At 40.8% G+C, this 22,016-nt stretch overlaps 1 protein-coding gene across 2 annotated transcripts in view; it reads right to left on the reverse strand.

The window, feature by feature from the left end:
• Nucleotides 1-16,927, reverse strand: part of LOC105005547 (rap guanine nucleotide exchange factor 6-like) — a 151,365-nt gene extending 134,438 nt beyond the window's left edge. For both annotated transcript variants that reach the window (XM_010863566.1, XM_010863565.1), the window contains exon 1: nt 16,617-16,927. In XM_010863566.1, the coding sequence (XP_010861868.1) occupies nt 16,617-16,685 (69 nt within the window). In that variant the 5' untranslated portion in view covers nt 16,686-16,927. The remainder of the gene's footprint in view (nt 1-16,616) is intronic.
• Between the last annotated feature and the right edge of the window lie 5,089 nt (nt 16,928-22,016).

The raw sequence follows: 22,016 nt of genomic DNA on the forward strand, positions 1-22,016 counted from the left end.
AAAAGTCTACAAATAATAAATGCTGGAGAGGGTGTGGAGAAAAGGGAACCCTCTTACACTGTTGGTGGGAATGCAAACTAGTACAGCCACTATGGAGAACAGTGTGGAGATTCCTTAAAAAACTGGAAATAGAACTGCCTTATGATCCAGCAATCCCACTGCTGGGCATACACACTGAGGAAACCAGAAGGGAAAGAGACACGTGTACCCCAATGTTCATCACAGCACTGTTTATAATAGCCAGGACATGGAAGCAACCTAGATGTCCATCAGCAGATGAATGGATAAGAAAGCTATGGTACATATACACAATGGAGTATTACTCAGCTACTAAAAAGAATACATTTGAATCAGTTCTAATGAGGTGGATGAAACTGGAGCCTATTATACAGAGTGAAGTAAGCCAGAAGGAAAAACACCAATACAGTATACTAACGCATATATATGGAATTTAGAAAGATGGTGACAATAACCCAGTGTACGAGACAGCAAAAGAGACACTGATGTATAGAACAGTCTTACGGACTCTGTGGGAGAGGGAGAGGGTGGGAAGATTTGGGAGAATGACATTAAAACATGCAAAATATCATGTATGAAACGAGATGCCAGTCTAGGTTCGATGCATGATACTGGATGCTTGGGGCTAGTGCACTGGGACAACCCAGAGGGATGATATGGGGAGGGAGGAGGGAGGAGGGTTCAGGATGGGGAACACATGTATACCTGTGGCAGATTCATTTTGATATTTGGCAAAACTAATACAATTATGTAAAGTTTAAAAATAAAATTAAATTAAAAAAATAAATAAATAAAAGAAACCTGGTTCCTAGATACATGGCTAATTTCAGTAGTAGGACAAGGAAAGTAAAAGCCTGGAACACCTTTTTGGGCCAGAAAGTAGGGTATTACTTAAAGACTATTTCTTATTGTTGTTTAGTTACTGAGTTGTGTCTGACTCTTTTGCGATACTATGGACTGTAGCCCACCAGGCTCCTCTGTCCATGGGATTTCTCAGGCAAGAATACTGGAGAGGGTTGCCATTTCCTACACTGGGAATGTGCCATCCATCCAGGGACGGAATGTGCGTCTTCTGCTTGGCAGGCAGATTCTTTACATTGAGCCACCTGGGAAGTCCTAAAGACTACTGGATCATGCCAAAGTTCTCAGGAGGAGGAGGAGGAGAATGTAAAGTAGGAAAAGTTCTTCCAAACAGAGCATCAGCTAATAAATGGATGGAAGGAATAAACTGCCTACACTTTCTACTGCTCACTGAACACTGTCACCTGGTGACCCCTCAGCATCTCAAATGCAATATATCCAAAGCTAAACTGATTATCTATCCCCTAGCTGTGTCTTGCTCCTAGGTTCCCTGATTTAGGTGACAGTACTCACCTTCAACAGCTCATGTGAGAACATCTCTGTTCACCATCTCAGCTGAAGCAAGTTAGAGAGTCCTTCCCTGGTGGCTCAGACAATAAGGAGTCTGCTTGCAGTGCTGCAGACCCAGGTTTGATCCCTGGGTCAGGAAAATTCCCTGGAGAAAGGAATGGCTACCCACTCCAGTATTCTTTCCTGGAGAATTCCATGGACAGAGGAGCCTGGTGGGCTACAGTCCATGTTTATACATCATCAAATGTTTATCTGCCTTCTTAGAACAGAAGGCAGCACTCAGTCTCATAATGTGAAGGTCCTGAGTTCCAACCTCAGTGAGCACAGTCTGGGCTTCCCTGGTAGCTCAGCTGGTAAAGAATCCACCAGAAATGCAGGAGACCCTGAGGTCAGGAAGATCTGTGGGAGAAGGGAGAGGCTACCCACTCCAGTATTCCTGGGCTTTCCTGGTGGCTCAGACGGTAAAGAATTCACCTGCAATGCAAGAGACCTGGGTTCAATCCCTGGGTTGGGAAGATTCCCCTGGAGAAGAAAATGGCAACCCACTCCAGTATTCTGGCCTAAAGAATTCCACAGACTGGGGAGTCTGGCAGGCCACAGTCCATGGGGTCATAGAGAGTCGGACACGACTGAGCAACTTTCATTCACAACAGAAAACAGCCTTCTTGCCTCTAGTCTGGCACCCTATAATCCATTCTTCACAGTGCTACCAGAGTGATCTTTCTGAAAAGAAAACACAAACTTAACAAGGAGAACACAGTCCCTCATGTTCTGAATCCTGACCACGCCTCCAGCCTCATCTATTTACTACTTAGTCTTGTCCCAATATTCTAGCTACACAGGCAATGTGCATGTTCATACCAAGCTCATCTGCGGCCTTGGAAAATGCTGCTCCCTTTTCTAGGAAAACATACAGTTCCTTCTCTACCTAACTTTTATATATTCTAATTTACACTCAAGTCAGGGTTCCTTTTCTAAAACAATTTGAATGGCATGTGCTTAGTCTTTACTCCTCTCCCCCAACAGCCCTCCTACAAACTCCTGAGCATCTGATACGTGCAACTGTCAGAGTACTTAACCAGACTCTATTTTAATTGTCTGTGTACTTGTCTATCTCCCCCTCTAAGAACCTTTTATTCCTAGCACTTAAAAACAGGACTTGAAAAATACATATCACACAAACATTCATTAGGAAGTCTTCTACAATAATGTATGCATTCAACTCTGCCTCAGAGAGTCATCTGAGGAGCTCATAAGTAATCCAAACTTCAGTTGGCACTTGTAACACTTATGAACTCTTCTTTATGATAAAGTCTTCTTGTATAAGTTGAATGCTCTTAAGAAACCAACCTAGAATAGACTATCAACTTCTGAAAACAAGTTATAAAACAGAATGGTATATTAAAAAAATCATGTAACAAACACATCTGTTTTCATTCTACATAAAACTTGAGAAATATACACTTAAATAGACATAGGCACCTTAAAATATTATACTTCATACAGTACAGGCAAGATTAAATAAGAGGCATTTATTTAGGAAAATATCAGGCTCTCTATAGATATCAATAAAAAACAAACAAACAAGATCAACGCTTAAAATGTAACCTAAAGTTCACTGATAAAGAAAAGCACTGGGGCACTACTGGATGAAGGAAGTAAATGATGACTCATGTGACCCTGAGCAAGACATTTTACCTCTCTCAAGTTTAGTTCCTTTATCTGTATGTGACCCACTTCACCAGCTCTTGAACCATCAGCCAAGGTATTTTTGGAAATCATATATACGTACATTCACAAATACTTGCTAGGTGGTGCTGCTACTTCTGCTATGTACTAAGTGCCCTGTCCACCAAGTCCCACGGGTCTCTGCCTCATGTCAAAGCTGCCAAAGTTTCAGTTTGGGGCAAATAATGGAGAACATCAAACAAGGGCTGCTTATGTCTTCGCAACCTCAAGTTCTTAACAATGAAGGGGCTCCTTCAGTTTTCATCTAAGCCAGATCTCAGTTTACACCAGCTGCTAAGTCACTTCAGTTGTGTCCGATTCTGTGCGACCCCAGAGACGGCAGCCCACCAGGCTCCGCCGTCCCTGGGATTCTCCAGGCAAGAACACCGGAGTGGGTTGCCATTTCCTTCTCCAATGCATGACAGTGAAAAGTGAAAGTGACGTCACTCAGTCGTGTCCAACCCTCAGCGACCCCATGGACTGCAGTCTACCAAGGCTCCTCCATTCATGGGATCTTCCAGGCAAGAGTACTGGAGTGGGGTGCCATTGCCTTCTCTGACACTAGCTGCTGCTGCTGCTAAGTCACTTCAGTCGTGTCCGACTCTGTGAGACCCCATAGACGGCAGCCCACCAGGCTTCCCGTCCCTGGGATTCTCCAGGCAAGAACACTGGAGTGGGTTGCCATTTCCTTCTCCAGTGCACGAAAGTGAAAAGTGAAAGTGAAGTCGCTCAGTCATGTCCGACTCTAGCGACCCCATGGACTGCACTAGTTCAAGGTAAAGCCAAAAGGCAACTACAATGTTACAGAGCTCACAACTGTACATCCAAGAACATGACTTTGTCATAGAGTCAAGTTCACCACGCCTGGCTGCTACTGCTCTGCAGAATTCTCTCTCAGAGAAGCTCCTTATCACTCAAAACCATGATTTTATGGTGTCAAAACTACTGAATGGCCAGAGTTGTTATTGTTTTTGCTTTTTTCTCAAGTTGGGAATCTCCAATACATATATGAGGTGTCTTGGAACACCAATTATCCAATAAAAGCCCCATCTGGGTCTAGTATTCCCTTTCTATACAGTTTACTTTACAAATGAAGGTCAGAGGGCCCCAGTTGCATAAATAAGCTCTTGCTTTCCAAGGAGCTCTCTAAATGTGCACCTGCTGTAGAAAAGCACAAGAGAATCCTTGTTCTGCCACCCTTAAGGGTGCACACAGTGACTCCCTCAAAAATTTTGAGTACAATGGTGCTCTTTTGCTAATTCAGAAGGAAAAAAAACCCTAAAATGTACATTTAAAGACCATTATTCTAAATTATGAAAAAGATTTAATAAATAATCACAAGAACACTAAATTTTATATTCTTTCAGTCCAAGCCCCCTCTTTAAATTTTGGTAACACAAACAAGCTAGATTTTTTATAAAATGATTTTCTGGATTGTAAATAGGCAATTACATTAACATCTAGCTGAGCATGAAATATTTGCCCAACAAAAGTTTAAAGTCATATGCTTAAAAACACATGAAAAGTTAAAACTGGCACTGCAGGTAAAGCTGCAAATGTGTTTTAAAGCCGTATAAAAAAGAAGTTCCTCTTTCAAAGTATGACTTAAGTTCCTCTATCTGAATTGTCTGTGAAGAGCTGCCAGGTAAAACACATAGTTTCTTTATGGTCACTGTACATTATTTACATCTTACTAGGAGAAGATTTGGAGAAGGAAATGGCAACCCACTCCAGTGTTCTTGCCTGGAGAATCCCAGGGACGGGGGAGCCTGGTGAGCTGCCATCTATAGGGTCTCAAAGAGTTGGACACAACTGAAGTGACTTAGCAGGAGAAGATTAACAGCAAATTTTGCTCTGTGCCAAATTCAATCTTTTTTCCCCAGCACTTCAAATATCAGACCAACAGAAATTACTACTAGAAAAACACGAAACAGTATTGGTCAGATTCTTTTCCTTTTTAGAGTCATTCACTCTACAAATATTTGGTTACCTACCACGTAACAAGTATTGCATGATGGAACTGGGAGATAAAGATACAGTCACTGTCTTCAAGACGCTTACAATCCAGCCAGGGAGAACAAGCCAGCAATCCTAACACAGAACAGTAATTGCTGAGACAGGAAGGGACACAGAGAAGGAATGGGAGATCAGATTTCAGTGAGGCGGCTGCATTTGTGAAGTGAGAGGATGGTGTTCAAGACAAAGGAAATAGCAGACTAGCATGTACGGCTATTACTGAGGGTTCATTATGATTGGCACTTTGTTAAATACTTTGGGGCTTCCCTGGTGGCTCACAAGGTAAGGAATCCACCTGAAACACAGGTGACCCGGGTTGGATCTCTGGGTCAGGAAGATCCCCTGGAGAAGGGAATGGCTACTCACTCAAGTATTCTTGCTTGAAGAATTCCATGGACAGAGGAGCCTGGTGGGGCTACAGTTCATTGGGCAGCAAAACTTTACATATCTCATTTAGTCCACATAACAATCCCCAAAAGATATTCAATCTTAAAATTAGGTAACTTTTCCAAGGTCACTAAAATTCTCAGTGCTATAGCCCAGATCTGAAGTAGGCTTGTTTAAATGCAAAATTCCATGACTGTAAACACTTTTCCATCCTACATAAAAGCACAGAGACTGGGGAAAATGGCACAATGGACAATGTTTCTAACCGCTATCCATATATCATAATTACTTAAGGAGTATAGAATTACTTCTATAAATACCAATGCTTGACACTCCATTCCAGATTTTAATTCAAGAAATGAGATGGGCCTCAGCATTATTAAAAAAAAAACAATTCCCTAGGTTGAGAAACATACGTAGCCCAGGTTGAAAAATACTGTGTTATGACACTCACATTTCTCTGATAATGAGTGACGCTGACCATCTTTTCATGTTTGTTGGCCATCTGTGTGTCTTCTGTGGAGATAAGTCTCTTTAAGCCTTCTGCCCATTTTTTTCATTGGGTTTTTTTTTTTTTTAATTGAGTTGCATAAGCTGTTTATATATTTTGGAGATTAGTCCTTTGTCAGTCAACTCATTTGCAAATATTTTCTCCCATTCTGAGGGTTGTCTTTTTCACCTCATTTATGGTTTCCTTTGCTTGCAAAAGCTTTTAAGTTTAACAAGGTCCCAATTGTTTATTTTTGTTTTTATTTTCATTACTCTAGGAGGTGAGTCAAAAAAAGATCTTGCTGCGATTTATGTCAAAGAGTGCTTTACCTATGTTTTCCTCTAAGAGCTTTGTAGTGTCTGGACTCACATTTAAGTCTTTAATCCATTCTGAGTTTATTTTTGTGTATGGTGTTAGGGAGTGTTCTAATTTTTTTTTAATTGAAAGATAATTACTTTACATAATTTTGTTGTTTTCTGTCAAACCTCAACACTCATAGGTATACATACATACCTTCCCTTTTGAACCTCCCTCACATCTCCCTCCCCAGGTGTTCTAATTCCATTCTCTTACATGTAGCTGTGAAATTAAAAGATGCTTGCTCCTTGGAAGAAAAGCTATGACAAACCTAGACAGCATATTAAAAAGCAGAGACATTACTTTACCAACGAAGGTCCATATAGTCAAAGCTATGGTTTTCCCAGTAGTCATGTATGGATGTGAGAGTTGGACCATAAGGAAAGCTGAGCGCCAAAGAATTGATGCTTTTGTACTGTGGTGTTGGAGAACACTCTTGAGAGTCCCTTGGACTGTAAGGAGATCAAACCAGTCTAAAGGAAATCAACTGTGAATATTCATTGGAGGAACTGATGCCGAAGCTCCAATACTTAAGGCCATCTGATGTGAAGAACTGACTCACTGAAAAAGACCCTATGCTGGGAAAGATTGAAGGCAGGAGAAGGGGATAACAGAGGATGAGATGGTTGGATGGCATCACGGACTCAATGGACATGAGTTTGAGCAAGCTCCAGGAGTTGGTGATGGATAGTGAAGCCTGGCGTGCTGCAGTCTATGAGGTCACAAAGGGTCAGACATGACTGAGCGAGTAAACTGAACTGTCCAGTTTTCCCAATATCACTTACTGAAGAGACTGTCTTCTCTCCATTGTATATTCTTGCCTCGTCTGTCATAGATCAGGTGACCACAGGTGCATGGGTTTACTTCTGGGCTTTCTATTCTGTTCAATTGATCTAAACTACAATAAGGTATCACCTCACACTGGTCAGAATGGTCATCATAAAAAAATCTACAAACAATAAATGCTGGAAAGGGTGTGGAGAGAAGAGAATCCTCCTACACTGTTGGTGGGAATGTAAAACGGTACAGCTACTATAGAGAACAGTACAAAGTTTCCTTAAAATAAAAACAGAGCTATCATGTGTCCCAGCAATCCCACTCCTGGGCATATACCTGGGGAAAACCATAATTCAAAATGATACATATACCCCAATGTTCACTGCAGCACTATTCAGACTGGCCAGGACATGGATGCAACCTAAACATCCATCAACAGAGGAATGGATAAAGAGTATGTAGTGTATATATACAATGAAATATTACTCAGCCATATAAAGGGACAAAACAGTGCTGTTTGCAGAGACGTGGCTGGATCTAGAGACTGTTATAAAGAGTGAAGTCAGAAAGAGAGAAACAAATATTGTATAATATCACTTGTATGTGGAATCTAGATAAATAGTACAGATGAACTTATTTGCAAATAAGAAATAGAGACACAGATGTAGAGAACTTACCTACAGGAGGAAGGGGAGCAGGGCGGGTGTGGGACGAATTGAAGACTGGAATTGACACACATGCACTCCTACGTTTAAACTGACACATACACACTACTGTGTAAACCTAAGGTCACGACGGAGCACGGAGTTCCTTGTACCATACAGGAGATTCTCACTAGTTGTCTATTTTATACACAGTAGTGTATGTATGCATAGTTTGAACCCAATCAGAAGTGGGCAGAAGACCTGAACAGACATTTCTCCAAAGAAGACATGTAGATGGCTAAGAAACACATGAAAAGATGCTCAACATCACTCATTACTAGAGAAATGCAAATCAAAACCACAATGAGGTTTTCACCTCATACCAGTCAGAATGGCCATGATCAAAAAAATCTACAAACAATAAATGCTGGAGAGGGTGTGGAGAAAAGGGTACCCTCTTGCACTGTTGGTGGGAATGTAAATTGATACAGCCACTATGGAGAAGAATATGGAAATTCCTTTTAAAAAACTAGGAATAAAACTACCATATGACCCAAGAATTTCACTAGTGAGCATATACCCTGAAGAAACCATACTGAAAAAGACACATGTACCCCAGTGTTCACTGTAGCACTATTAACAATAGCTAGGTCATGGAAGCAACCTAGATGTCCACTTACAGAAGAATGGATAAAGAAGTTGTGGTACACATACACATGGAATATTACTCAGCCATAAAAAGGAATGCATTTGAATCAGTTCTAACCATGTGGATGAACCTAGAGACTATTTATACAGAGTGAATGAAGTCAGAGAAAAACAAATACCGTATTATGCACATAAATGAACTCTAGAAAGATGGTACTGATGAACCTATTTGCAGGGCAGCAACGGAGACCCAGCACAGAAAACAGACGTGTGAACACAGTAGGAGAAGGAGAGGGAGACGAATAAAGAAATTAGCCCTGAAACATCCACATTACCATATGTAAAACAGACAGCTGGAGCTGGTGGGAATTTGCTATATGACGAAGGGAGCTCAAACTTGGTGCTCTGCGACTACCTAGAGGGGTGGGATGGGGTGGGAGGTGAGAGAGGTTCAATAGGGAGCAGACATGTGTATATGCCTATAGCTGATTCATGTTGATGTATGGCAGAAACTAACACTATATTGTAAAGCAATTATCCTCCAATTAAAAATAAATAAAAATAAACTCAAGTAACTCCAAAAAAAAAAGAAAAAGGGTGAGTGTTTGGGGGTGTGGGATGATAAGGCTAGAGTCCAAGGCAGAAGATAATGGAGGACTCTACATCTTTCCCATTCCCATCAGAGCCAAATTCATGAACTTGCAGCCTTCACTTTCTTGGGTCTTATTCTCTAATCCACTGCAGTCAGGCTCTGTATTCAGTCCACTGAAAGCATTCTGATGGAAGCAACCTGAAGAATATAGGAGCCTTCACCTTTCTCGAATTCTCTATAGTACCTGATGTTAATAATTAGGGATTTCTTTATGAAATGTCTTCCTCTAAGTTCTTCTCCTACCTCTAAAAACACTTTCTTTTCATTATCTTTGGCAGTTTTCTTTTTCTTCCCTCATCCTTTTAAAATCAGAGCACTCAAGAGTCTGTCCTCCTTTTCTCAGTCGACTTCACCTATGACTCATAAGCTGTAGACTCTCAGACCAACTCAGACCATTAGCCGGTTTGATCTGAAGCTCCAAATGCTTTCTGAACATCTCTGTGTCCCCTGTTGCTGCTAAGTCGCTTCAGTCGTGTCCGACTCTGTGCGACCCCACAGACGGCAGCCCACCAGGCTCCCCCGTCCCTGGGACTCTCCAGGCAAGAACACTGGAGTGGGTTGCCATTTCCTTCTCCAATGCATGAAAGTGAAAAGTGAAAAGTGAAAGTGAAGTCGCTCAGTCATGTCTGACTCTTAGCGACCCCATGGACTGTAGCCCGCCAGGTTCCTCAATCCATGGGATTTTCCAGGCAAGAGTACTGGAGTGGGGTGCCAACTGAATTCTCTTCCTACCCTAATTCTGCCTTTTAATAATGTGCTATTATACACAGTTACCCAAATGAGAAACTAAGAAATTATCTGAACTTCTGCTTTGCTCTGAACAGACCCAATCCAAGTCTGTCCCAACAAGCAAAAGACAGAAAAGTTTGCCACATTTGCCCCAGAGCTACTGCAGTTTAAAGGAACATAAAGACAGAGTGTCTCTTGGCCTGAAGTGCAGCATCTGAAGTTTGAGGCAGTTGCCGCAAGAGTAGGGTTGGAAAGAATGAGGTGGCCATTCCAAAAAGGGTCAGGTGAGTCAAGGTATAAAGGATAAGCAGACGAAGACCAAGAAAAGCCAAGATAGGAGGTTCAAAGTCCAGCCCAGAGATTAAAATGCAAAGAACCAAGATAGTTTCCTAGTTCTCTTGGTCACTGGAAAGAATACACACTGTATGATTCCACTCAAATGAATGCAAAAACATCTTTCATGGCGAAAGATATAAGAACAGTTTCCTTTGGGAAAAGGTACTGAGTGGGAGAGGAAAAGGGGGAGTTTTCTGGAGTGCTGGTAATATTCTATAATAATGATTTGGAGGGTACCTAAATATATTTGTGAAAATTAAGCTGGCTATACACTTGAAAGCATGTGGAATTTACTGTATGTGTATTATGTTGTTGTTTAGTTGCTAAGCCATGTCTGACTTTTGTGAACCCAAGGATTGTAGCCAGCCAGGTTCCTTTCTCCATGGGATTTCCCACTCAAGAACAATGGAGTGGGCTGCCATTTCTTTCTCCAGGGAATCTTTCCAGTGCAAGGACTAACCCCATGTCTCCTGCATTGGCAGGCAGATTCTTTACCACTGAGCCACCAGGGAAGCCCCCATATGTATTATAGTCAATTTCAAAGACTAAATAAAAAAAAGTCTGGCAGGATGTACAAACTCCCATTTCAATCAATGAGCATGTTGAGACAACTCTACTTCACTATTCCACTATGTCATATTCTGCTACCTTATTTCACTCCTAAACTATTGCATTTGTTTCCTAAAACTAGATCCACATCTCCTGATTTCCCAGTTATCCTGATATAATCATTAACAGTCTTGCCTTTCACATTGAAAAATACTCTGGTGTGGACAAAATGTTGTTTGTTCATCCTACTGAAAACCACCTGCCTCTAGCGTGGCCAGCCTGTACCGCTTCTTAACCCATCCCCTGGCTCCACCTACACCTTCAACAATGCCCACAGAGTAATCTTTGTAAAAGTGACCCTATTTCTGGGCTAAATAGCTGTTAAACCCTCCAACAGTTCTTTATTTACAACATCCAGTCCAAATCCCTGAAATGATCCAACCCTGCTATTATAACCAGCTCCAACATTTAACACCCAACACCACGCATCATCTCCTTATGCACACAAAACACCATACACTAGTCCAGTGTTTTGCGACCTTTCTTCATTATCACATCTCTCCAAAGAGTATTTTTCTTAATTGCCACCCCATCTCCAACTAAACGTTAAGGAACAAGACATTGTCCAGTAACGATGAGTTTCGTGTAATATTACTACACATACCATAGATCTAAGTTTGGTTTTTTTTCCATTCCCCTCAAAGACCCAATTTTTGTCCCACTGGGAATGACACCATCCCCACTGGGAATGCACGCTCTCAGACTGGCTACTTGTTCTACAAGTGTACCTGGCTTGTCACCATTAGTGCCTTTGCTCCTGCTGCCCTCTGCCTGGAATGACCTCCCTCCTGGATATCATCTAGAAAGCTATTCACAGTATTATGGGTTTAATTTAAAGGTCCTCCAAGGAGACTTTCCTTTTCTCACTTGCAGCTGTAAAGTGCCCTATTCACATCTTCGTCACCAGTAATCTTAACGTTTTACTAATGTCTTGTCTGTCTCCTAAATCACTGAAGAATAGGGACCATGTCTAATTTCTCCCTACAACCTTGGCTTTGAGTATTCTAACATATCTGCTTACTGAATGGATAAATTAATGTTTTCATCTGCATGAGGTAACCAAACATCTCAGTTTGCTGGAGACAAATGACTTCTTTCATCTGTTTTCCAGGTGTAAATACTAACCCACCTCTTCTCATTCTCAAAAATAATTTGGATGACAATTTATACTGCTAAACTATCTAGGTAATGGGAAATAACTCTGAGCAAGAATAGAAGATGATCAGATCTCAGTACTAGGAAGATCACTCTAACCAAATATGACAATAAGTAAAATGACTCAAAAATTCAGGGGTGAAATGATAAAAGTGTGAACTAGGATAGTTGAGCTGGACAGGAAGTGAGAGACTCTCAAGATGTAAAATCAACAAGGTTTAGTGACAAGTTAGATACAGAAAAGAGGACAGCAGGGGAAATTGAGTAAAGACACTAATTCTGAACTGGGAAACTGAGGCAGTCAACCAGAAGAATATTAAAAAGTAAGAATGATGATGGTTTCTATTTCAGACAAGTGATTTAAGAACCTAGAAGACAATTTAGTAGTTATATAATGAATCTGAAGCACATGAAAGGTGGTAAGATGTGACAGACTTATGTGTCAACCTATTAAAAATTAACAGAAGTCACATTGCTGATTGAGACCACCCAGGTGTACAAAATCAGCAGTTCTAATGAATAGAAAGTATTATATTTTAAAATGAGGTCTTAAATAATTCTTAATTTTGTTCTGTTTAACATATTGATCGTTTAATATGTGCGAAGCATGGTATTAAGCAGTTAGAGATGGAAATATAAGAGAAATACTCTGCTCACGCTGAGGTAGAAAAGAAAGATTACAGAGAAAGAACGGCATTGAATATGAACGGAGTTGAGAGAAACGCAAATTCAGGGTCTCAATTTTGACTGTGGTGTCTTTAATTTTGGTATAAGGACTCAAAATGAGTACCTTAACAGCTTTCGTTGCTTCAGAGCACTAAGCTTCCCATGGAGTAGTTAAGCCTAAAATTTCCCATTAAAAAAAAAAAAAAAACAAACCTTTGTAAAGTGCAAAAGGAAATCAGAGGACTAGCTCAGGAAAGCCCATGTGCTATGGAGGGTGAATCTACAAAGCAGGAGAGCTGGCCAGAAAAGTAAAACTGCTTTAGAACACGGTTCTAAATGGCATTCTTCACAAAACTTCCCATTCTCAGTGTCTGGCTCACTAGGATTATGCTTGAGTTGATAGTTTCATGTAAGGACAACAGATGGTTCAAAATAAAGGAACCATTAATTCTGTCCCAGAAACAAACAGAAGAATTCTTTATTCATGAATTATATGATGCAAACATCTGATTACAAGATTCTAAGACACTGATTCTTAATCTATTTGTATATTTTTCATAATGCTTTGTACCCAGTAGGTATTCAAGGAAAAAAAGCTGAATGAATGCATTTTACCCCTTCTATTACATATTTTCTTGACTTAGCTTCCAAGACATCACCACTCAATCCTCGTTTTTCTTTGGCTGCACTGTTGGCTCCCACGCATTCTCCTTTGCTGGTCTCTGCTCTTCTCACTGGCCTTGTAATGACCAAGTCTCCCAGGGCACTGTCTTTGGTCCTCATGTACGCTCACCACTTTGGCAATTTCATTTAGTCTCATGACTTTAAACATTATCCTTAAGCTAATAACTATAAAGCTTCTATTTGCAGCCCAGCCTTCTCTTTAGAAATAACTATAAACTGTATATGCGACTCCTTACTCAACATTTCTAACAGACAATTCAAATGTGACATGTTCAAAACTGAATTTCTGATCCATTCCCGTTCCCCAAACTACTCATCCTGCAGCTTTCCCGGGCTCTTTGACACAGCTCAAACTCTCTGATTGTTAACTCCAACACTCCAGTTATTCTAGCCAAAAACTTTGAAATCATGCTTGATGGCTTTCCTTTCCCTCAAAGCACAAATCCAATCCATTAGCAAATCATGTCTGCTAAACCTTCAAAATATTTCCATAATTGACTACTGCTCACCACCAGCATTATTATCCTTTAGTCTGAGCTATGATCATCTCTTCCCTGCTTTAGATAACCTCTAACTGATGTTCCTGTTTCTTTCTATCCTCGCTCCCAGTCTATTTTCAACCCAGCAAGCAGCCAGGGGATGCATTAAAAAGTAGGATTACATTGCTCCTCTGCTTCAAAACATTTTGGTGGAAAACAGAACTCTTTTTCATTCAAAATAAAATTAAAAAATATACAATTAAGAGTCCTGCATGATAAGTTCCATCTTACATCACCATTGCCTCTCTGACTTCATCTCTTACCACTCTGCACTAGTCACTTAGAGCTCCTTGCTATTCCTTGAATGCACCAAACACTCTTTCATTTAAAGACCTTTGCAATGACTATTCTACTTGGAAAGCTATGTCCCAATATATCCCTACGGCTAATTCTATCACATGAATCAAAGCTTTAATAAAAATTCATCTCAATCAAGACACCAACTACCTTAAACTGCACACAGTCCTTGTCCATTTCTTCCAATTCCTTTATCCTGATCTTTTTAAAATTTGCAATTATCAGCTAACATATTATGTAGCATACTTGTTTCCTATATTTATCTGTCCATCTCCCTCCCTCTTCAGTTAGAATATTAATAAAAACTCCAGCAGGGTAGGCCTGTTTAGTTCACTGATACACCCTAGTGCACAAAATAATGCCTTGAACTGGTAAGCTTTCAATAACTGCTGAATATATTTATTACAGATGCTTAACAGTCCACTAAAAAGAATAAGGAACTTATGAAAGCAGAAATGACCCTGTGAGAATTTCATCAAATTATTTATCACAAATTTTATCACTTCTTTATTGATACTTCTGTGCACCCCCACCCCAAACAAATTCTACACTCAATTAAAAGCACTGCCAAACATGGGACTTCCCTTAGGACTCTACACTTTTCCTGCTAAGGGCCAGGGTTCAATCCCTGGTCAGGGAACTAAGATCCCACAAGTCACATGGTGTGGCCATAAATAAATAAAAATAGTTCAAAAAGCACGGCCAATGAATCAAGCAGTTAACATGTTACATGCTGCTAGATGTCAGAGCTCCAGTCTGTGTACTGTGGGCAGCTGTTTCAGCATTCATTCCCTTAAACAATGCTGCTGTTTCAGTAAAACAAGATGAAGTACTTAACACAGCAAACACTAGCCAACATAACTTTGTGAACAGTTCAGAAAATTTCCTAAGGCTCAAAAATAAGCAAACTAGGTAATTTTGTTAATAAAGAGAATTAGGATTTTCCCATTAACATGCTCTCTTATCATTGTGGAATTATGTTAGAAATCAATATCAAAATGTATGTGAAAAATAACCCACTTATTTTCAAGTGCAATGTGACAGTTACCAAAAGAGATCTGACTGAGCCACTGAAAGCCTCAAAAAAGTTAGAAGACTGAAAAAGCACAGAGGGTGAATGAGAAGACAGAAGAAAGTTTTACTATCAAAGATACTTTAGAAACTTCATGCATTTGAAAATTAAATGTCCACTTTTAAATGACAGGTTAACAAGGAAAATCAGAAAATATTTTTAACAGAATAAAAAGGAAAAGAAAATTTACCAGAATTTGTTGCATGCAGCTGAAGCTGCTTGATACTTTCTAATGATATAGAAACTATGGTAGGTTCACCTGTTCAAAATGAACGCTTTCAATTAACTCACAATGACCTCAAGAACTATCAGGGAAACTAAGACACCTAGAATTACAAATTCAAGTCGTAAAAAGAGGGCTGTGGAAAGTGGTAGAATTTGCTTTGTTTCTATGCAAAGATCAGGATCTCCAACAACAAAGTCTGATCCATCAGCTAAAATTACAGTTTGACTGTCATGTCACAAAAGGTCAGTCCAAATTACTGAGATCTACTATGCAAAACATATAAACCTGAAAAACACAAAAGTGAATTCAGAAGAACTAACCCAAAGCACTTTCTTTCATTTATTTCAATTACACACAATACAATCCAACAATACATTCACAACATTGTTTTTGCTTTTTGGTTTAAGAAACATAGCACTTATTATGGAAATTTCTCCAAACCAAGGAAAACCTCACCTCGCCCCCTAAGCACTCTACACCGACCGGCAAGGTTAACAGGTTTTAGTTATTTGCCTGAAAACTAGCCTGCAGGTCAAATGAAAACTATTTAAGCTGATGCCATTACTGCTAACTCAATAAAGCAGGTTTTGGATCCAAGCACAAAATACTGTAAAATTTGTCAATGACACAGTCTGAAAAATTACCTCCTGAACTGATCTTTAAATACGCAGAATTCTCCACTAGAATTCATCACCTGAACTGGACGCAAAGTTTTAAACTGATGTTGAAAACTTGATCGTTCAGGCAACTGAACAGTATTTAAAGTGCCTATACGGTAACTTTAAGAGAAATTATTAAACTTTAAGTAACAGAGATTTGGGGTTTTCTCTTTGTTATTTTAATGACACGGCAGATACATTTCACTTACAACTTCCACCTCCTTTTCATAGTCTACCTAGTTACGGGACAATCTCACTCCGAGAACCGGCATTTTACCCTGAAAAAATACGATTTAGTAATGGTGCTTTCTTATCGAAAACACTGGGAAGTCACCGGCCAAGTACCGGGTGTGCGGGGAAAGCAGCTTTTCGAGAAGGAAAGACGGCCGTCACCCGCCCGCGAGAAGGGCCCGGTTTAGGACCGGGAACGCAGAGAACAGATAGCCTGGCAAGCAGGTGCGAGGCTCTGGCAAGGGACAGTCGCCGCAACTTTCAGACCGACAGAGGGAAGCTGTCCGTTGGACAGAGGGAGGCTCGACGGGTCAGCTGGCCTTACCTCGGGCGTCCGCTCTGGCGGCTTCTTCTTCAGCGCCTGCCTAGCGCCAGGATCCACAGGTGAGTTCATGGTCGCGGCCCCGGCCCCCGTGCTCCCCAGCCTGCCCTTAGCAGCCCATGCGACAGGCCATTTACCCTAGGTAGGGGGGCTACACCCTCCCCCTCGCAACTCCCCTGAAGAAGGGAACTCCGAACTGCGGCGGGGACCGCGCTTTGGCAAACAAGCCTTCGCAACGCCCGCCCAGGGCCTCAGCCCACGCGCGACTGGCCAGAGGGAAGCCCGCGCGGGGGCGGAGGGAAGGCTAATGCGCGTGCGCAGCACGCGCAAGCGCGCAAACGAACGCCTAAGGGCGTGACTCCGCGGTGACGTAAAAACTGGGGCGGTGCCCCGAAGCCTCTCCCATCACTTCTACGTGAGAGTTGAGGAAACGTCGCGAGACTTCACTTAAACCTGTCTTTGCATCTGCCTCGGAGTTGCGGTTTCAGCCGCTCCAGCTTCCGGTGGCGGGGCCGGAAACGGCTTGTGACCGACTGAGAGAAAATAGCGTATGGAGGATCAAACCGTGGGGCAGGAGTTCTGGGTGGAGAGTTGTTTGTGCCAAAATCCGGAAGTTCGGGGCGTGGCCAGGCTCGGGGCGGAGCTCCAATTCTGCAGCTCCAACACCGCTTCTTTGGATAATGTGCGGAAGTCGAAGCAACCATTCAACAAACGAGGAAGTTACTACCCTCTCTTCCCTCCCTGTCTTCTAATAAACAGAGTCTCTTGTGGAAGGGGCCCGCCGAGAAGAACCTACCCTAAGACGGACACCCTGACATAAGCGCAGAGAAATAGAAGCTTGGTGGCCTGGAGCAGGAGTTGGCAGTCGCCGAGCCTGCAGCCAGCTCAGAATTAAGCGCTTGTTCCCGAAGTCAGTCTGGACTACGTTCACATAACCAATGCTGAGGCCAGCCCTCCCTCCGCTCAACCCATTCTCAGGGTTGCCTGACTTAAGAATGTGCGCTTTTTACATTTTATACACTAGTCTTTTTCCCAACAGGCCGAATAATGCAAATGAACATTTATTAGCTAGTTCCTTGGTAAGAAAAACATCTAGGGCAGCCAGACATCTGTAGAGGCTGTTTCCACTGGAACGTCACTGACAGAATTCCAGAATCCATCCTTCTAACAATCCTATCTAAGCGCAGATGGGCCGCACTAAGTCACACAATTTTCCTTGGAGTGACATAATCATGTCCTTTCCACTGAATACAATTTAGTATTTTTTTACAGTACTTTATGGTTCACAAAGTAACTCTGATTTAAAATTATGACGTTGTTCTCATTAATTTTTTAATGACATGGTAAGAAAATTTTAGAGTAACAAAAGGGAAAACAGAGTTCAGGCTGCAACATCACCATTTCAGGGATCCAGTAATGATGGCTGATGGTAAGGGGCTTTGTTTTCCGTTGGTCATTCAGCTTGCCCAAACTTGGAAGTTTACAACATAATATTAGCACATTTCTTTTTTGAGTAGAGGGCAAAAACTTTACCACGGAAGTTATGGCTCAGCCACTCAGAATTTTCAGTTGGTCACAAATAATTGCAATAACCCAGTTTCGTCATTTTTGTGTGTGTATATTCTCTCAAAAATCTTACTAAGGTCACAAAGGTTACCCCATTTTTCAAGCATGTTTCCAAAGCCACACCAGTATTTTGAAAAGAGGGAAAAGGAATTAAAAGTATGACAACCATGAGCTTGGACTTTTAAGGGCAAACATCTATATTTGTGTCTTTAATAGGCCATTTCTAGTTAAATAACTTGGTTATTTATTTCTGAACTTCATTTTTCTTATCTGTAAAATGGGACTAGTAAAAGAACTACTGCTTTGGAATTTTCTGAGGATTACATACATAGACTTCCCTGGTGGCTCAGACGGTAAAATCTGACTACAGTGCGGGAGACCCGGGTTCAGTCCCTGGGTTGGGAAGATCTCCTGTAGAAGGAAATGGCAACCCACTCTTGCCTAGAAAATCCCATGGATGAAGGAACCTGGTAGGCACAGTCCATGGGGTCGCAGAGTCGGACACGACTGAGCGACTATACTTTCTTTCTTTCTACATACATGAGATAATTTATGTGAACAATCTGCACAATCCAAGCACTCTTTTATTATTTCTATTACTTTACCTCTAGGAAGTGATTTCTCTAAAACATAAATTCAAATTTGAAGAACTGGATAGGGTTTTTTTCATCCGCCTGTTTTTTTTCACCAGAACTATACAGAAACACATTTAAGTATTCATGAAGATGTGGAGCAACAGGAACTCGCACAAACTGCCAGTTAAGCGTATATTGGGAAACCACTTTGAAAAAAGAAGTTATCTAGTAAAGCTGAAATTTAACATACCCTTTGACAGCAAGCCCACTCCTTGATGTTTGTCCTAAAGAACACCCAGAAAAGATGAACAAAAATGGTCATTGTTCATATTAGCCAAAAATCAAATAATCCACTTGTCCATCAACTATAGAATGGGTAAGTTGCTGTATATTCCTTCAGTGGAATACCACCCACATAGCACAAGAATGAATCTCCAACATAATGCTGACAGGAAAAAAAAAAAAAAAAGGCAAAATACGGAGTACCACTATACAAAGTTCAAACACAAGCAAATCTGAAGAATAACACTTAGGGATGCATACAAAGAAGTAAAACTATAGAGAGAAGAGCAAGGAAATGTTCATGAAAGTCAGGTTGGAAGTCACAAAATTAGAAGGCAGAGTATTACGATCAGGATAGGGCACATGGAGATGGGGGGGCAGGGATTCTGGGTTACTGAAAAGGATTTACTTCTTGATCTAAGTGACAGTTACAATACTGTATATTTATTCATCTTATACTTGACAAGGAAAATGAATTAAGTCTACAAAAATACTTATTAATATAGACTTTATTGTGATAAGACAGCAACAGTAAAAACAGTATATTAGTATCTATAGTAACTACACACAGCTAAATTTGAGCATATTTTCAAAGTCTATGTTGTCCTCTACCATCCTGTATTATGCTTTGGTATGCTAAAAAACAAAAAGTGAAGAGACAGAGTGAGAGCTCTAATAACTATTTTCAGAGAAAAGCCAACGTCCAGGACAGGATTCACCAGTATTAACATACACCTGAAAGGAAAAAATAATGGTTCTTAAATTCTAGGTGGTTAAATCTTTAAAGATGGTTAAATATTGCTTCCCTGGTGTCTTAGTAGTAAGGAATGCGCCTGCCAATGCAGGAGATGGAAGGTTCAATCTGTGGATTCAAAAGATCCCCTGGAGAAGGAAATGGCCACCCACTCCAGTAGTCTTGCCTGGAAAAATCCCATGGACAGAGGAGCCTGGCAGGTTACACTCCATGGGGTTGCAAAAGAGTCAGACACAACTTGGCATGGACAGAGGAGCCTGGCAGGCTACAACTGATGGGGTTGCAAAAGAGTCAGACACAACTTTGCTATGAAACAAAAACAAATCTTTAAAAAAAGAAAAAGTAGCTTAACTCTTTACCCAATCTTAACATTTACTGACTTATTCCTGGTACCTAGATCTGTGTCTATCACACAACAGGTGTTCAATCAGTATCTGCTAAATGAATAGAACTATCTAAGGACTAAGTGATTAAGATTTTGCTGTTAGAAAGATAGGAACTTGATTGCTGTCCTATGGAAAAGATATGTCTGGCTAGGCAACTACTCTATTATGTAAAAATGAATGCATACACAATCATATTATCATCTTTGCAGAACAACAGCAGACCAGCAGAAAGAAGTTAAGAGCACTGGTTTTAATAGCACCTCAAATGGTATAAGGAAGTGAGATTTGGGGTTGCTGGGAGACTGAGTCACTACTACTGGGAAAATAAGAGCACTTGCTGGCCTAAATCCAGAAGGTCACTTTCTATCACTAAATAAGAATCTTTGAGGGTGGGGTCTAGAAATACTTTCCAAGCACTATCTAGATGTTTCTCATATGAAACCAGGTTTGAAAACTAAATTAACTCAGGTTCTGGCTAGTCAGACCCATCTTAATTCCAGCAGTGAAAGATACTGACTTCTGAGTGCTGAACCAAATGTGTGACATAAAAATGGCATCAGAAGTTTCTTGAGGATGTAATAATATCTCCCTTATATTTACATGACACGTCAACAGTGTTATTCCCTTTCAGAAAATTTAGGTAACACTGCTTTTATCAATAATCTTACTTTGAGTGCTGGGGTGAATATAAAGACATGTTTTGGGACTCTCCTTGATACAATGGTTACTTGGAAAGGAAGGCATCTCAAACCTCTTCAACTTAATATCCTCCTTAGAGTAAATACACATGTATCTATGGGAGGTCTAGTCAGATAGTGTTAACCTGGGCAGAGAGCTGTGTGCAACCTGATAAAGGAATCAGTCTAGGCTCACAATTTTATGAAAAGAGGAGTTCCTTTTAAAGGAAAGGTTATAAGAGGACAAAGTCCTGGGGTCTGGGCAAGAAAGGAGCCTCTGACCCAAGCATATGTTTTAAGACCAAAAGTTCTCCTGAAAAAAAAAAATAATGGATAGAAATTTCATCTACTTAAAAATCTGTTTAAAATTTCTTTTAAAACTTCAAAAATCTTTGAAAAAATCTTTTGGGATTGCCAGTATTTTCTTTCTTTAGGGAAGTTTAGAACAAACAGAGTCAAGTCCACAGTCTGAACTATAAAGCAACAGGAAGCACTACACTCTCCAACTTCCCTCTTTTCTATCTGCCTAAATCCTTCTCACTCAGAGTTACAATTCCCCAGCCCCCAGTGCACCTTCAGCTCATGTTTGATTCCACTTGCCATCCCACCCCTACCTCCTACAATGGCAAAGACAAACAAAAGAAATCTCAGATAGCTTTACAACGCATTTGTCACCACATCCTAGTTGGAAGCATTCTGGTCTGAGATAGGACTTTAAGTAGTAATTTGAATTGGGCTTCCCTGGTGGCTCAGAGGTTAAAGCATCTGCCTGCGGAGACCTGGGTTCAATCCCTGGGTCAGGAAGATTCCCCAGGTTTACATGGCTTCTAGATTTTAAATAATTTTCAGTTGCTTTCATAAAAGCAATTGTTTCCAATTCATTGTTTCCAATTCGTCAATTCCAAAAGTTGTTTCCAATTCGTCATCACGAAGATTAGGTTAAATATAAGAATATATCATATTTTTTGGTTACTATATTTTAACTCAAAAGAATGTATGTTAAATTCTGCCCACAATAAAACAGGTACGGGCTGTACAGGAAAGGCTGGACAGATTACCTAGCAACCATGCAGTGTGTGCACAAAGCCACTTCAGTCATGTCCGACTCTTTGCAACCCCACCAGGCTCCTCTGTCCATGGGGATTCTCCAGGCAAGGATACTG

The sequence above is a fragment of the Bison bison genome, unplaced genomic scaffold, assembly GCF_000754665.1.
Source record: "Bison bison bison isolate TAMUID 2011002044 unplaced genomic scaffold, Bison_UMD1.0 scf7180017864492, whole genome shotgun sequence".
NCBI classification, from domain to species: Eukaryota; Metazoa; Chordata; class Mammalia; order Artiodactyla; family Bovidae; genus Bison; species Bison bison.